Here is a 12,664-nt window from a genome sequence, read left to right on the forward strand (position 1 = left end):
CCGCCAGGACTCCCTAGACCCCGCGGATTCGTTTTCTGAAGCCGCAGTCCCCCCGGCCCAACTCTGTTCAGCACCTGCAGGGGCCCCAATAGTGCCCACGGGAAACGTGGCCGAGGAGCCATCACCATATCCAGAAACTCCCCCATCCATCCTGGCCAGCTGTACAAACCACTGCCCCTACGAGTGCGGAGATCCTACCCAACCGAGACCCCTCGGGGTTTGCAAAGGCCAGAGGACGGGCAGTCAAAGCAACAGGGCCACGGCCGCGTCCCACCTGCCAGCCTGCCAAGGCCCTGGCTGCGGTTGTCTCCGCCCCGTCCGGCTCCCGCTAAAACCCGGAGCGGAGCCCCCGCGCCCTGGCAGCGGCGGACTGGGCATGCGCAGTGAGCAGGGCCGGCTCCCTGCGCCAGGTGGAAGCGTTCGCCGTGGTCCCAGCGGCTGCTCTGGGTATGCGGTACCGGCTGGCGTGGCTGCTGCACCCCGCTCTGTCCAGCACCTTCCGCTCGGTCGTCCGCGCCCGCCTGCCGCCTCCGGAGTGTCTCTGCGGGTAAGCGGATCGAGCCCCTGGGCACTCGGGGCCCGTGGGTCCCGGTGGTTTGGCTCTCGGCTTGCAAAGTGGTGATTCAGCACTTCGAGCCCTCGCCGCCGCCCCTCACGCTGCCAGTCCCCGCCGGCCTGGGGCACGGGTGTCCGCACGGACACCCCAGAAGGGCGGGAGGGCAGGTGGCCCGGCCGGGCCCGGAACGAGGGGCCCGGCCTGGCGGCGAGGGCGGACACGGACCGTGACCCGGGGACACGGGCCGTATGCCACAAGTTCATGGGGGCGCGGGATGGGAGCGCTCAGCCCGGCCCAGGAGGGGGCCTCGGAGGCGGAAGCGGACCTGGGGCCCCTTTGGGGGTCTAGGTATCCCGGGAGTCCGGGGAGACCTCACCCCGCGCCACGCAGGACCTGACTTCCCAGGACCCGGGAAATTCCCGCGTTGGGAACTGTGAAAGTTTGCTGCCGCCGCCGAGCTAGCGAGGGTTGTGTGAGGTTTCCCGTCGCAGGATGTTTGGAAGTCGGAAGGCATCTAGGGGATCCTCCCCGTGCTTTGCTCCCAAACCACCCGAGGCCCCGGGAGAGTGTGTGGCTCACCCCACCCCCACCCCCGGCAAGAGCAGGTTTCGGACATAGGTTTTTGGGGTCTGTTTTGTTGGTTTGTTTGCTTTTTGCACGCTCTCTCCACGTCTGCTCTATGTATACACTAGAAGTTTGCAGTCCCGCGGTGGAAGCTAAACACTCTTCACTGTAAATAAGGCAGGCATTATCTAGCTCTGCTTAGGTAAATTATTTGAACCCCTTCTAGTTTAAATCGATAATATTCAGCACTTACTACATTTCAGAGCACTGTGATAGATTCTGTGTTATCTATATGATCAGTCTTCCAAGGGACTTTGGACTTGCTTGGAGCAGATTGAAAACAATGAGTTTGTGTCAGGTGCTGGTGGCCACGCCTATAATCCTAGCTATTCAGGAGGCTGAGATCATGGTTCAAAGCCAGCCGAAGCAGGAACATCTGTCTGACCCTTATTTCCAATTAATCTCAGAAAAAGCCGGAAGTGGCCCTGTGGTAGAGTGCTAGCCTTGTGCAAAAGGAGCTCGATGTGTAAACTTGTTCAATCACTCTGGAAAGAGTATAGAGGTTCCTCAAAAGGCTAAACATAGAGCTCCCCTATGACCCAGCAACTCCACTTTTGGGCATTTACCTGAAGGATCACATGCATGACCTTACTAAAGCTATCAGCACAACCATGTTCATTGCAGTACTATTTACCATAGCTAAAATATGGAACCAACCTAGATGCCCCTCAGTAGATGAATGGATCAAGAAATTGTGGTATGGGGCTGGGGATATAGCCTAGTGGCAAGAGTGCCTGCCTCGGATACACGAGGCCCTAGGTTCGATTCCCCAGCACCACATATACAGAAAACGGCCAGAAGCGGCGCTGTGACTCAAGTGGCAGAGTGCTAGCCTTGAGCGGGAAGAAGCCAGGGACAGTGCTCAGGCCCTGAGTCCAAGGCCCAGGACTGGCCAAAAAAAAAGAAATTGTGGTATATATACACAATGGAATTCTATGCCTCTTATCAGAAAGAATGACATTGCTCCATTCATAAGGAAGTGGAAAGAGTTGGAAAAAAAATCATACTAAATGAAGTGAGCCAGACCCAAAGAAACATAGACTATATAGTTTCCCTCATTGGTAATAACTAGTAAATGCCTAGGATAGCCCTAACAGATGATCGCAATAGCTCAATAGCTGTGTACATGGCCACGTAAGAGGATGCTAAGTGAAGTGAACTCCAAGTTATGGAAATAACTGATTTATCAGTGTTGTTATTTTCAACGTACTATGTGAAATTATCCCTTTTTTTTTCTTTTGTTTTTCTTCCCTATAAAACGTTTTAGCCCCTGTTGTCACTATATTTGATTTTGATACCCTAGGTATTATATATACATTTATCTGAATTAGGGAAGGGAAGGGATACATCAAAATGGTGAGACAATACAATAGCAATACTTACAAGACAGTATGTTGTAAAACAACTGTACATTTCGGGGTGGGGATTGGGAAAGAGGGAAGGTGGGAGAAAAATGAGGGAGGAGGTAACAAGTTTGACAAGAAATGTACTCACTACCTTATATATGTAACTGTAACCCCTCTGTACATCACCTTGACAATAAAAAGAAAAATAACCAGAAAAAAAAAAAGATAAAAAAGGAGCTCAGGGACAACACACAGGCCCAGAGTTTTCAAGCCCCAGAATCCACGGGGGGGGGGGGGGGAGGAAGAAGACAAACAAAACAATGAGTTTGGCCAGGGTCAGAAAATGGGCCCCCCCCAAAAAAAAAAGAAAATGCGCCTGATGGCATTGCATGCTTTAGGAGCACTTGAGAGGGATTAGCGAGTCTCTGCTGGTTATTGAAAGGAGTGAAGGAAGTAGTGGAGTCTGGGCAAGTGTGAGTGTAATCCAGCTCTGGTGTGCAGGCAGTGTGTGTCAGGACGAGAGTAACTGACAAGTTAAGCTTTAGAGAATTTCTCTTGGGAACTAAGGGAGGACAAGTATCAAGTACTGTATCATAATAGTAGTTAATACTAGCCTGGGCCTGAAATTTTAGTTGGGATCTTTTTCCCTGTTAAATAATGGAATACTAAAATTCATTAAAAGTTTTGAATTGGAGTGACTGGGCATGGTGGTGCACACCTGTAATCCCAGCACTTGAGTGGCTGAGGCAGACAATAGGATCTCAATTTCAAGCCCAACTTAGGTGCAGAGCAAGACCCTATCTCAGAAGAAACAAACAAAAAACAATGTTTTGAGCTGCAGTGATTGGGCATGGTGGTACACACCTGTAATTCCAGGATTTGGAAGGCTGAGACAGGAGGATCTTGAGCTCAAGGACAGTCTGGGTAAATAACAAGAGCCTGTCTGTCTGTCTGTCTCTCTCTGGATGAGTGTGTACATATATATATATATATATATATACACATGCATATGTATATATATGTGTGTATACATACATGCATATGTATATATATATGTGTGTATATAGAGAGAGCGGGGGAGGGTAGCTGGGGTGATTAATGAAATTGGTAGTTTAAGAAACCAGATGGCTGTGCTCAGGAGAGAATAGAGAGAAACTTCAAGCAGAGAAACTTACCTATTGAGACTTAGTGTTTTCTGCTTGGACTGTGAAGGTAGCTGTGCTACTAAGAGAGGCTGATGCAAATGAGAAGTCTTTGGGACTTGTTTTCCCCTCCACTGGGAGCTGAGAGAAAAGTGGGGCGGGTATTGTGAGGACTAGCAAGATGCCTCCTGTCCTCTCATCAGAATGCTGCACCATGCTTTATTTTCAATTCATCCCCTATAGGCTAGGTTTAGCTCCCTTTTACCCTTAGCAGAGCGAGAGCAAGAGAGAGAGAGAGAGAGAGAGAGAGAGAGAGAGAGAGAGAGAGAGAGAGAGAGAGAGAGAGAGACAGAACTGGGGTTTGAACTCAGGACCTGTGCTTGCTAGGCAGGCACTCTGTCACTTGAACTACTCCACCAACACCAGAGTTTGTAGTTTTATAGGAAGCATCTATTTTAAGTTTTATACCACTAAGTGATTTTCTATGTTCTACTATAATTAGATTTACTTTGTGGTTTTCCCCACGGCTCTTCACTTAAATTGATGAAGTCCGGGACATAGATTGGCCAAACAGAGTCAAGGTTCTTAGAGAGAGAAAGAAATTATGAAGATTCAAAGTATGACAAATGAGATCAACTATCTAGAAAGCTGAAAATAACAAAAATGAGTGACTGAGGTTATTATGGAAAATTCAGGTTCAATCAAAGTGATCAGGGCATATTTGTTTGTTTGTTTTTGCTTGTTTGTTCTGTTTTTGTTGATCATGGGGCTTCAAGTCAGGCCCTGAACTCTTTTATGTTCTACCACTTTGAGCCACAGCCCTACTTGTGGTTTTCTGGTGGTTAATTGGATATAAGAGTTTCACAGACTTTCTTGCCCTGGCTGGCTTTGAGTAGTGGTCCTCAGATCTCAGCTTCCTGAGTAGCTAGGATTACAGGGGTGAGGCACCAGTGCCCATCCAGCACATAGTTTTAGGTAAGAGAGCACTAATATCAGAAGGTACCACATGTTTTCTTTTGGGGGGGGGTGTTTTAGATGCATCTTTTTTTGTCCAATCATGTGTCAGTAAACTATTTCATTTGTTAATCTGGATCAATTACCCCCACATATTCAGATTTTAAGGAAGTTAATCAACCTGTAATACTTAGTAGGAAGAATAGTTTGACAGAGATGATCACAGAGACCATGATGGTGTGTTTTCTGATGTTTAACCAGTATTTGTCTGGCATGAGAGCCTGAATAATAACCTGTTGTACTATAATACTCCTGCCATTGCTGGAGTGCTCATTCCCTAGTTTAATATGATATCTTCCTCACCCCTCCCTTTCTGAAGTAGGGTCTCACTGTTAACCCAGGCTGGTCTTGAGCTCTTGATCCTTCTGTATCAGCCTCCACAGTGCTAGGGTTGCAGCTGTCTGCCACCATACCTAGCCTTGGCTAACCTCCTGAGAAAGATGTATATGATCAGTTCATTTTAAAAGTAGACCTCTGTTCACCCAATTGGTAAAGTGCTGATGAGATGAAGATCTGTATGGGACTGTATGGAATTATCTGAAAGTTGAGGGGACCTAGAAATAACAGAGCATTCTCTGTCAACCACTTGAGAGACCTAGACATCATTCACCTCACTTTGCATTTTTTCCACCCTCTTTGTTGTTGGTGGTGATGGTGGTGGTGGTAGTGGTTGAACTCTGGGCCTGGGGGCGATCCTGAGCTTTTGTGCTGAAGGCTAGTGCTCTACCTGTGAGCCACAAGTCCACTTCTGGCTTTTTGTGGTTAATTGGAGATAAAAATCTCACAGACTTGTCTGCTAGGGCTGGCTTTGAACCACAATCTTCAGATATCAGCTTCCTGAGTAACAAGGATTACAAGCACCTGGGCTGGAGATATGGCCTAGTGGCAAGAGTGCTTGCCTCGTATACATGAGGCCCTGGGTTCGATTCCCCAGCACCACATATACAGAAAATGGCCAGAAGTGGCGCTGTGGCTCAAGTGGCAGAGTGCTAGCCTTGAGCAAGAAGAAGCCAGGGACAGTGCTCAGGCCCTGAGACCAAGCCCCAGGACTGGCCAAAAAAAAAAAAAAAAAGGATTACAAGCATGAGCCACTGGAGCCTGGATCCACCCTCTTTTTATTATTATTTCTAAATAGGAGTTTCAATTTAGCATGCCCGTTAATGTATAACAATGCATCTTCCATCATTCCTTTCACCCCACATCTATCCTGTACTTTGCAATTCTGTATCCCACAGACTTTGGAAACAGTGGTATATATACCAAGTGAGGCTAAATAACTATTAAGATATTCAGAACTTAGGTGGGATATAGTTTATAGTTTATAGTGGGATATAGTGGAGTGGTTAGTTATATACTAGGCCCTGAAGAAAGATTCAGACTTTTAGAATACTTTTAACCTCACCACCTTTTGGGTGCATGCTGGGGTTTGAACTCAGGGCTTGAGTGCAGTCCATTAGCTCTTTCTGCTCAAAGCTGGTGCTCTGTACTCTTGGCTGGTTAATTGGAGGATAAGAGTCCCACAGATGTCCCTGCTTGGAGCGGGTTTCCAACCCTGATCCTCAAATCTCAGCTTCCTGAGTGGCACCCTGTGCATTTTTTTAAATTTTAAAGTTTGTAAATAGTTTTGTTTTGTTTTTTTTTTTTTTGGCCAGTCCTGGGCCTTGGACTCAGGGCCTGAGCACTGTCCCTGGCTTCTTCCCGCTCAAGGCTAGCACTCTGCCACTTGAGCCACAGCGCCGCTTCTGGCTGTTTTCTGTATATGTGGTGCTGGGGAATCGAACCTAGGGCCTCGTGTATCCGAGGCAGGCACTCTTGCCACTAGGCTATATCCCCAGCCCTGTAAATAGTTTTTAAGTACAGGCCTTATTTTGTGTGTTGTCCACCAAGTTGAGGGAGCAAAGTGATGGAGGAGACAGGTAAATGGAGGAGACAGGTAACACAGTTTCTTGTTATTCCTAACATGTTGTAGTTGGCTTGTGTGTGTAAATCAGATGCAGTGATGAATGGGCCTTACTTGTGTATACTTTGTTAAGTACAGAGTGGTTATAGTACCTTGAATTCATAACCATTTATGTAGGGAAAATGCTGGTTATTTTTAGGCGATACATTGAGACTGTGTTTATTTGAAACAGTAACATCAACTGAGAACTGTCCCTGGCTTCTTTTTGCTCAAGGCTAGCACTGTACCACTTTAACCACAGCGCACTTCTGGTCTTTTCTATATATGTGGTGCTGAGGAATTGAACCCAGGGCTTCATGTTTACAAGACAAGTAAGTACTCTTGCCACTAGGCCATATTCCCAGCCCCTAATTTCTGATTTTTATGATTAAAAAATTAATATGGATAGGTTTGCTTCTTAGGAATGGACAGCTATGTAAAAACAGATCAGTAGGGGAAAAAAAGTATCTAATCATATTAAAGAAGCATTCATCCGGGCACTGGTGGTTCACACCTGTAATCTTAGCTACTCAGAAGGCTGAGATCTGAAGAATTGCAGTTCAAAGCCAGCCTTGGCTGAAAAGTCTGGTGAGATTCTTATCGCTAATAAACTCCTCAGAAAAAGCCAGAACTGGTGCTGGAGCTCAAGTGGTAGAGCAAAAAGCAGCTCAGGGACAGCTCCCAGACTCTGAGTTCAAGCCCTAGGACTGGCAAAAAAAAAAAAAAAGCATTCATATTAAATATGGATTATCAAATATGATTATGTAATAAAGGAACAAGAATAAAACAAATGTTTTACACCCAGGAGGGAGATCTCTTGTTGATGGTTTTAGGATAGGTGTAGAAGGATTAAAATAGTGTGTCCTTGATCTTAAAACCGTGGGATAAACCATATTTAAATTGATTCTTTGGCTGAGTGTGGGTGTCTCTGCCTATAATTGTAAGTGTGTGTGTGTGTGTGTGTGTGTGTGTGTGTGTGTGTTGCAGATGATGATGATAAGGCTTGAATTCAGGGCTTCAACTCTGTCCCTGAGCTTTTTTTGCTCAAGGGTAGTGCTTTACCACTTAAGCCACAGCTCCACTTCTTTTTTTTTGGCCAGTCCTGGGGCTTGGACTCAGGGCCTGAGCACTGTCCCTGGCTTCTTGCTCAAGGCTAATACTCTGCCACTTGAGCCAGAGCGCCACTTCTGGCCATTTTCTGTATATGTGGTGCTGGGGAATCGAACCCAGGGCCTCATGTATACGAGGCAAGCACTCTTGCCACTAGGCCATATCCCCAGCCCACAGCTCCACTTCTGACTTTTTTGATGGTTAATTAGACATCTCCAATCATGGGCTTTCCTGCCAGAGCTGGTTCAAATTGTATTCCTCAGATCTCAGTCTCCTGAGTACCTAGGATTATAGGTGTGAACTACTGGCTTTCTGCCTATAATCTTAACTATTCAAGAAGCTGAGATCTGAGGATCCAGGTTAGAAGCCAGTCCAGCAGACAAACCCTAGAGATTCATCTCCAATTGACCAGTGACTATCCTTGAGTGACAAAGCTAAGAGACAGAGCCTAGGGCCTGAGTTCAAAGCCTCAGTACTAACACACATGAAGAGGAGGAAGAGGAGGAGAAAGAGAAAGAAAGGAAGGAAGGAAGGGAAAGAAAGGAAGAGAGAGAGAGAAAAGAAAGTAGCAGCATTGTTCTATGTATCCCAACTACTCTGGAGGCAGAAGTAAGAGAATTATGGTTCAAATCCTCGCAAAATCGCAAAACACTATCTGAAACAAAAAAATGGGATTTTGAGTTCAATCCCAGCCAACAAAAACAATCCATTTTTTACTGTGAAGTGAAATGCCAACTATGCTAAATGCTGTATTTTCAGATGTCCTGAGGTATAAGTCTGTACTTGCTAATTTTTTTCTTCTGGTCTGTCTTTTCTTTTTTTTTTTTTAATAGTGTCAGGTTATCATTTTATTTATTTATTTTTTGCCAGTCTTGGGGCTTGGACTCAGGGCCTGAGCACTGTCCCTGGCTTCTTTTTTGCTCAAGGCTAGCACTCTGCCACTTGAGCCACAGCACCACTTCTGGCCTTCTTGTATATATGTGGTGCTGAGGAATCGAACCTAGGGCTTCATGCATACAAGGCAAGCACTCTACTGCTAAGCCACATTCCCAGCCCCTGGGCTGTCTTTTCATACTCTAATACCTTTCTGTTTTCAAAAAGATATTACAGAGTCTTTCTTGTTTCTGTTGCATTTTTCTTTTCCTCTCTCTTGTGCTGCTGGAGATAAACCAATGACTTCAGCATGCTAGGCTCTAGAATGTTGCTTACTTGTTTTAGCGGTACTGGGGTGTGAAGTCAGGGCCCCATTCTTACTGGGCAAGTGCTCTACTACTGGAACCATCTTCCTGGCCCTTTTGCTTTACTTATCTTTAAGGTAGGGTCTTGTGCTTTCCACTTGGGTTGGCCTAACTTTGATTATACCTCTTTTGTTACTAGGAAGTAACCCACACCCAAGATGTAACCACCACACCCAAGATTTTTGTTGGGACTTAAGTCTTATTAACTTCTTGCTTAGGTTAGTCTCAAACCTCTATCCTCTTAATCACTCTCAACTTCCTGAGTAGTTGGTATAACAGGCGTATGCCTTACACTTGAGCCAGAGAGAAGTTTACTATAGGTAACTTCCTGTATTTTGATGAGGCTGTCTCATGGGTTTAATAGAGGTGGGTAGAATGGGTTGCAGTGGTTCTCATCCTCTGTTTCTGGGTGATCAAAATATAGTCAGTACCTGACTTACATAATTGTAATCCCTCTGTACATCAACGTTATAATAACAATTAAAAATTTTAAAGATATAAAGTATATATATATATATGCTGGAGGCCTTTTACCCTCAGTATTATTCACATTATTTGGGCCAGATAATTCTTTGTTGAGGGCTGTTGTGTGCGTTATAAGATGCTTGTCACTACCTGTGGCCTCTTTCTGCTCATTAGATGTCCAGAGCAACCTTCATTTTGTACCATCTTAAAATGCCTGGAGGCTGGGAATGTGGCTTAGTGGTAGAGTGCTTGACTAGCATGTATGAAAGCCTGGGTTTGGTTCCTCAGTACTACATAAACAGAAAAGGCTGGAAGTAGTGCTGTGGGTCAAGTGGTAGAGTGCTAGCCTTGAGCAAAAGAAGCTCAGGGACATTACCTAGGCCCTGATTTCTAGCTCCAGGACTGGCAAAAAATAAAAATAAGACAAGCAAATAAAAATGTCTGGAGCTGGGCATCAGTGGCTCATGCCTGTAATCCTAGCTACTGAGGAGGTTGAGATTTGAGTATCAGGATTGCAAGCATGCCTGAACAGGAAAGTCCATGAGACTCTTACTTCCAAAAAAGCTGGAAGTGTAGCTGTGGCTCAAGAGGTAGAATGATAGCTTTTGAGAGATAAAGCTCAGGGACAGGACCTTGACCCCGAGTTCAAGTCCCAGGACTGGCTTGCACATGCATGTGTGCACACAGGCACACACACACACACACACACACACACACACGCGCGCGCGCGCGCTCGCGCCTGCAGACATTGCCACCAGTCCCCTGGGGGAGAACTACTGATTGTAAACATTGCCTTACCAATAGCAATTATGAAGAGAGAATTAATGACTTGTTTTCTTCATAGTCTTACAAAATACCATACTATTGCCAATCCACCCAATGAGTGTTTTTCACCTCCAGATATGACAATATACAGTTGGAATTTGCATGGGTATGTGTTAATAATATGATGTGTATTGATGTGGCCTATTTGTATCTCACTGCATAGTACCATGATGATGATGATAAGGCTTCCGTTTGTGGATGAATTGTGTTCCAGGCACTACTGTGCTTTGGAGAAGCTTAAGCATATTGTATAGAAGCCTTGTGAAGGCTGCCCAAATATGATGCAAGTTTTGGGGACCCTGTCAATATAATGGGCCCAGGTGAACATTTCATCTGATTCCTGATTTACAAACAGATGGTCTAGCTTGATCAAAAGAGTCTATTAGTATCCTGGATCTGAGGAGCAAAGAGATCAATTGTTAAAGATGAAATGTAACTACTAAACTTAAAGTGGTCAGTGGCTCACTGTAGCCTTGAAACATCACACTCACACAGAGCTTAGGCTTCAAACTGCAATCGTCAGTCTCAGCCTCCTGAGTAGGTAGGATTACAGGCATCTGTCTAGTAGTGCTTGCTACTTTTAATTGGTTTCTGAGACTATCAAGTTTCATTTTAAGATCTTCACTGTGGTCTAAAGTAAGTAATGACTAAACGTTTTCAAATCATCATGAATAAAACCTTGAATTAAAATATTGAGTATGTGAGGCCAGATGTCAATGGTTCATGCCTGTAATGCTAGCGCCTCAGGAGGCTGACACCTAAGGATCAAGAGTTTGTTTTTGTTTTCTTGCCAGTCCTGGAGCTTGAACTCAGGGCCTGAGCACTGTTCCTGGCTTCTTTCTTTTGCTCAAGGCTAGCACTCTACAACTTGAGCCACAGCGCCACTTCTGGCTTTTTGGTGTTGAGGAATCGAACCCAGGGCTTCAAGCATGCTAGGCAATCACTCTACTAAGCCACATTCTCAGCCCCTCCCCCTTTTTTTCTTTTTCAAACCTTTTTTTAAATCTGCTTTTTTATTTTTTTGCCCTCTCTCTCTCTCTCTCTCTCTCTCTCTTTTTTTTTTTTTGCCAGTCATGGGGTTTGAATTCAGGGTCTGAACGCTGTCCCTGGTTTCTTTTTGCTCAAGGCTAGCACTCTACCTTTTGAGCCACGGCAACTCTTAATGGCTTTTCCTACATATGTGGTACTGAGGAATCGAACCCAGGGCTTAATGTATACAGGGCAAGCACTCTACCACTAGGCCATATTCTCAGCCCTTACTTTTTACTTAATTTAATTTATTTATTTGTCTCATGGGGCTTGAACTCTGGGCCTGGGCGCTGTCCCTGAGCTCTTCAGCTCAAGGCTAGCATTCTACCACTTGAGCCACAGCACCGCTAGGATCAAGAGTTTGAAGTCAGGCCAAGCAGTAGAATCCATGAAACTCTTATCTCCAGTTAATCACCAAAAAGCTGGTAGTGGAGTTGTAACTCAAGTGGTAGAGCTCTTCTGGCCCCTGAGTTTAAGCTTCCGTGCTGGCAAGCACACAAAAAATAACTTAGCATATGTTAGTGTCTTAGTTGAATCATACTGTTTTTACTTGGTTCTCCTAATATGGCTAAGATAACATGAGCCAAAATAATCATCCTGGGACACACCCAAGAAGGTTTAGGTAATTATCACACTAATTAGGCAATTGTATCTTACTTAGCCTTCTCAGATTAGAAGCTGCTTCCCACTTCAAGTAAAAATATTTGACTTTTGGTGATGAGTACTTATAATATCAATAATTCTTTTATCTCCCCCTCTTTTTATTTTACTGTTTTATTTTCAAAAACTGTCTTCTGTAACTTTTTTTTTTTCACTTTAAGTATTATTTATTCAATTCTTCTGTGAATTATTGTCAATTTTAAAAGTCCTATTGGTAAAATGGATGGTGTAACTTTTATTGAAATATAATGAATAGTCAAGTTTGACTTGTTTTCACAAACTGAACAAATCTGCATAATTAGCACATGACCATGGAACAAACCTTCCCCCTTCTCCCTTCTAGTCCCTGCTACCCCCAAAGGGTAGACCTGAAGGCATAGCTTGACATACTTGCTCAGGTACTTGATATAAATGCAAAAACTTTGCCTGGGCTGCCTTCACACTTGGATCCTCAGATCTCAACCTCCTGAGTAGCTAGGATTAAAGGCATGAGCCACTTGTACATTTATTTCTACCATAGATTTCTTTTTTCTATGGACAGAGTGTATAATGAGATAAGATTTTGGCTCGAGGACTTTTCTTGACAGATGTGAAGTATTTTTCCAGATCCTTCTACTAGCTATGCTTGATTCATATAAGGAAGAAGGAGGAAAGAACTAAAAGCTTCTCTTAGAACATTTGTTTGGGCCCACTTTTTTTGTCTTTTGTTGTGTGGT

General features: G+C 44.6%; 1 protein-coding gene across 2 annotated transcripts in view; it reads left to right on the forward strand.

The window, feature by feature from the left end:
* Positions 1–381: 381 nt before the first annotated feature.
* The window catches only part of Ide (insulin degrading enzyme), a 70,413-nt gene continuing 58,130 nt past the window's right edge, over positions 382–12,664 (forward strand). For both annotated transcript variants that reach the window (XM_048338694.1, XM_048338695.1), the window contains exon 1: positions 382–547. In XM_048338694.1, the coding sequence (XP_048194651.1) occupies positions 450–547 (98 nt within the window). In that variant the 5' untranslated portion in view covers positions 382–449. The remainder of the gene's footprint in view (positions 548–12,664) is intronic.

Source organism: Perognathus longimembris, chromosome 2, assembly GCF_023159225.1.
Source record: "Perognathus longimembris pacificus isolate PPM17 chromosome 2, ASM2315922v1, whole genome shotgun sequence".
In the NCBI taxonomy this organism is placed as follows: Eukaryota; Metazoa; Chordata; class Mammalia; order Rodentia; family Heteromyidae; genus Perognathus; species Perognathus longimembris.